The following is a 4,700-nucleotide window of genomic DNA, read 5'->3' on the forward strand; positions in this document are numbered from 1 at the left end:
ACTGTGGGCATTCTGGCTAAGTTTGCAGATGATACAAAGATAGGTGGAGGGATAAGTAGTATTAGGGAGGCGGGGAGGCTGCAGAAGGATTTGGACAGGTTAGGAGAGTGGGTAAAGAAGTGGCAGATGGAGTACAACGTGGGAAAGTGTGAGGCCACGCACTTTGGTAAGAAGAATAAAAGCATGGACTATTTTCTAAATGGGGAGAAAATTCAGAAATCTGAAGTGCAAAGAGACTTGGGAGTTCCAGTCCAGGATTCTCTCAAAGTAAACTTGCAGGTTGAGTCAGTAGTCAGGAAGGCAAATGCAATGTTGGCATTTATTTTGAGAGGACTTGAATATAAAAGCAGGGATGTACTACTGAGGCTTTATAAGGCCCTGGTCAGGTCACATTTGGAGTATTGTGTGCAGTTTTGGGCCCCATATCTCAGGAAGGATGTACTAGCCCTGGAGCAGGTTCAGAGGAGGTTCATGCGAATGGTCCCAGGAATGGAAAGCTTAACATATGAGGTACGTTTGAGGGCTCTGGTACTATACTTATTGGAGTTTAGAAGGATGAGGGGGAATCTGATTGAAACTTACAGAATACTGAATGGCCTGGACAGAGTGGATGTTGGGAAGATGCTTCCATTGGTAGGAGAGTCTAGGACCCAAGGGCACAGCCTTAGAGTAATGGGAAGACCTTGTAGAACGGAGATAAGGAGAAACTTCTTCAGCCAGAGAGTGGTGAATCTATGGTCTTATGATGTGGTTTGAAGCTTGAGTGCCCTCTAGAAATCCAAATCATTTTCGAGGGCAGTTGGAGAGCGGCAATAGATGCCAATTTGCCAGTGACACCCAGGTGCAAAAAGAAGCAGAGGGAGGCCACAGCCTAGTGGTATTATGACAGGTCATGTTCCGGGGACCTGGGTTTGAATCCTGCCATGGCAGATGGTGGAATTGGAATCCAATAAATAATCTGGAATTAAGAATCGAATGATGACTGTGATTCCGGGGTCAGAAAAACCCATCTGGTTCCCTCATGCCCGTTTAGAGAAGGGAACCTGCCATCCTTACCTGGTCTGGCCCTACACGTGACTCCAGACCCACAGCAATGTGGTTGGCTTCTAACTGGCCTCTGGGCAATAAATGCTGGGCCTGGCCAGTGACACCCTCATCCCTGTGAATGAACAAAAAACAAAATGCTGACTTGCGATAGGCTGCCGGGTACTTTAATTCCTTTTCTTTCCAAACCCTTACTCAGGCTAAAGATGTCTTGGGCCAGTTCCTGCTTCTGAAACAAGACAAAGTGGCCTTTAAGTCCTGGATGAGGCAAGTGTGCTTCGCGGGCAACAGGCAATCCGAAGACTGTTATCGCTGTCTCAGAGAGTGGTGCGATGCCTTCCTCTAAAGCCTTCTCTTCCCCCTTCAACCCACTCCACACTGCCACACCCCCCTTCCACACACCAGGTTCCTGGGTAAATGACAGTAATACTTACCTCAAATAAACCTTAATTGCTATTTATTGATTGTTTGCAGCCCTAGGTCACCAGGGCTATTCCAGATTTTATGCTGTTTTGAAAAACTGATTTTTTAATAAAACATGGATAAGTTGCCTCTTTGCCATCCGTCTGATTCCAAGGTGATTCACCGCGGCATTGTCGCCAAACTGTGCCTTCTGCATTGCCAACAAAAAAAAAAACCTGGCTGCACTTTTCGGCATTTGCCTCCACGGTGGCTAGAGAATCCAGACAGGCGTGGAAGGAGTCATTTAAATACAAAACGGCCTAGTGGCAAGTCATAGAGTCACACGGCATGGAAACAGACCCTTCGGTCCAACCAGTCCATAATCCCAAACTAAACTAGGCCCCACCTGCCTGCTCCTGGCCCATATCCCTCCAAACCTTTCCTATTCATGTACTTATCCAAATGTCTTTTAAACGTTGTAACCAAACCCGCATCCACCACTTCCTCTGGAAGTTCATTCCACACACAAACCACTCTGTAAAAAAAAAAAAAAAGCCCCTCGTGTCTTTTCTAAATCTCTCTCCTTCAAAATGTGCCCCCTTCTCTTGAAATCTCCCATCCCAGGGCAAAGAACAAAGACAATTACAGCATAGGAACAGGCCCTTCAGGCCTCCAAGCCAGCACCAACATGCTGCCCGTCACAATTAAACCCTCCCCCCCAACAAAGAACACCTACCATTAACTCCATCTACACCCTTCATTATTTTATCAACTTCTTTAAAAGGTCACCTCTCAATCTCATACATTCCGGTCAAAAAAGTCCCAGCCTTTATAATTCAAACCTTCCACAGCAATACAACAATATCAGGTAGTCTGCTGAGGCAGAGGACGGTACAGAGATAAGCACAAACGCCCTTTAGAAATAAGCATGAGATTTTTTTAAACATCACAGACAAGGGAGTATCCTCACATACACACACAATCTCCCAAGTCACCACAAGCACTTCACAAGAACGCTAAAATGATTTACAAGAACTGCAAGGTTAGAACGGAGCAGAAAGGACGGAACAAACTGGGGGTCTTCACTGGAAAGAGGCACTGGGGAAGATACAGATCTTTAAAAAGACTTGTTTCAGTACAACAGCTGAAGAAGACATCTCCACTTGCGAGTGAGGTGCAAACCAGGAGTCATCGATGTTAAGACAGCCACTTCAGTCACCGTTTGGAATTTCAGAAGGGCCTCCTTTGCTTGGAGGGGAGTGGTCAAGGTGAATGGTAGTTAAAAAGCTAAGCGAGGAGGAAAGGAACAGAAGAATTAGCTGTGGCTGAGATGGAGAAGTGTGGGCTCAAGGGCAGAATAAACACCAAGACAGCAGCTCAACTTCTTGTGAAAAGCCTATGTAATTTCAAAATGTGAGTCCAAAAATAGAGGGCATTGGTTTAAGGCAAGAGGGGAAAGATTTAAAAGGGACCTAAACAATTTTTTCACACAGAGGGTGTGCGTGTATGAAACAAGCCGCCAGAGGAAGTGGTGGAGGCTGGTACAGTTACAACATTTAAAAGGCATCTGGATGGGTACATGAATAGGAAGGGTTTAGAGGGATATGGGCCAAATGGGACTAGATTAATTTAGGAAATCTGGTAGGCATGGACGGGTTGGACCGAAGGGTCTGTTTCTGTGCCGTACAGCTCTATGACTGTACTTTTTTTTACTTTAAGTTTGCTTCAATACTGTACTTTCGAACATTCCCAGGACAAGGTCAGCATGCAGTTAGAGTTAAGCTCTCTGCATTTTTTTTGAACTGAAGGTAATCTCCCTCTACACCGTCCATATCAAATATTCCCAGGACAGGTACAGCATGGGGTTAGATTGAGTAAAGCTCCCTCTATTCTTTTAAACTAAAAAGCAAAGCTCCCTCCACACTGTCACCACTTAAAAATTCCCAGGACAAGGGGACAGCATGGGGTTAGAGTGAACCTTCCTCTATTTTGCTAAACTAAAAGTCTCTACACTCTCAAACATCAAGTAAACGTCCCTCAAATCTTTAACGGTAAAGTTCCCTCCACAGTTACCATTAAACACTCCAAGGCAGCACATGGTTAGGTACAGAGTAAAGGTTCTTCTACTCAAAATAAAGGCGTCCACGCCGTCCCCATCAAACTCTCCCACAGCAGGTTGAATACAGAGGCAAGATTTTCATAGAGACAGCACAAACAACAAAAGTGCATTTGATTATACTCGGAAGTAAGTTTATTTGGGTAATGAATATAAATATGTAACAGTGTGCTTACAACTGGATAGCTACCGAGCAAGCAGCAGTGGATGTGCTGAGCCCCAAAGGAGACTCCATCCGCCCAAGTTTAGTACACTGTCATGTTGTTAGATCAGAGTTGACTTCGGCACTGCTCAAAGAGCTTGAAACAAAGCTGGAAGCAGTTGATATAACTGTGTATGTTAGTTGCAGCAGTGTTTCCCCTGAAAGAGACAGAACTGTCTAATATTACATGGTGTTTGCCCAGGTGCAGGTGATGTGTCAGAACAGTCACACCTATTGCAGCGACACTCTTGACTCCCTCAGATCTGAGACGGTGATTTCTTATTAATGCATTTTGCGAAGCATTCTTCTGTTCTGGCCTGTACGGAGACGAGATGGAGTTCAGAGTACGCAGCTAAATCCGCTCACCTCCTTCGAAGGAATCCATGCCTGATCCCAGACTTGGAATGTACAGACTGGCATCTGAAGGAATAAAAGTCAACATTGGTATCATCCAATCTGTAAATGAGTATGTAGTTACTCATTACATGGTACCACCCAATGCCAATCATGTCTGTATTGCCAAAGATACACTATTTCCTACAGACAGTCCCACTTTCCCACACGAGGCTCACAGCTTCGAATGTTACAACACACCAAGTGCTCATTCAAGTAATTTTTAAAAGGTTGTGGGGTTTCCACCTCAACTACCCTCCCAAGGGTCGAAACGCCTCTCACCGCGCCGTTCTGCTGATCCGCCTGGAGGCTGCAACTCTCAAGGTTGACATTTCTTCCCATTGCCTTCTTGCAGGTAGTCCGGCCCAGCACCATCTCCACATGGTACAACATCCCCTGCACCACCTGCGAACAGAACGTCCAAATTTTCCATCAGTTCAGTGCTGGGGACACAGCAAGCATCCTCCACCCCTACCCCATCAAAACGCAAAAGGAGGCAACAGTCAAATCTCTGCCCTCGCCCCATTCCCATCCACCAACCGC

At 45.7% G+C, this 4,700-nt stretch overlaps 1 protein-coding gene and 1 long non-coding RNA gene across 2 annotated transcripts in view; one reads left to right on the forward strand and one right to left on the reverse strand.

Moving 5' to 3' along the window:
* LOC125487638 (barrier-to-autointegration factor A-like) overlaps window positions 1-1,576 on the forward strand; it is a 3,423-nt gene extending 1,847 nt beyond the window's left edge. The window contains exon 2 of the mRNA XM_048619560.1: window positions 1,244-1,576. Coding sequence (XP_048475517.1) covers window positions 1,244-1,390 — 147 coding nt within the window. The 3' untranslated portion in view covers window positions 1,391-1,576. The remainder of the gene's footprint in view (window positions 1-1,243) is intronic.
* A 2,094-nt stretch (window positions 1,577-3,670) lies between these two features.
* LOC125487640 lies at window positions 3,671-4,685 on the reverse strand. The gene is made up of 2 exons (XR_007266007.1): window positions 4,440-4,685; window positions 3,671-4,184 (listed from the first exon to the last, which is right to left on the reverse strand). It is a non-coding gene; the product is annotated as an uncharacterized LOC125487640 (long non-coding RNA).
* Between the last annotated feature and the right edge of the window lie 15 nt (window positions 4,686-4,700).

The sequence above is a fragment of the Rhincodon typus genome, chromosome 43 (assembly GCF_021869965.1).
Source record: "Rhincodon typus isolate 14 chromosome 43, sRhiTyp1.1, whole genome shotgun sequence".
Classification (NCBI taxonomy): Eukaryota; Metazoa; Chordata; class Chondrichthyes; order Orectolobiformes; family Rhincodontidae; genus Rhincodon; species Rhincodon typus.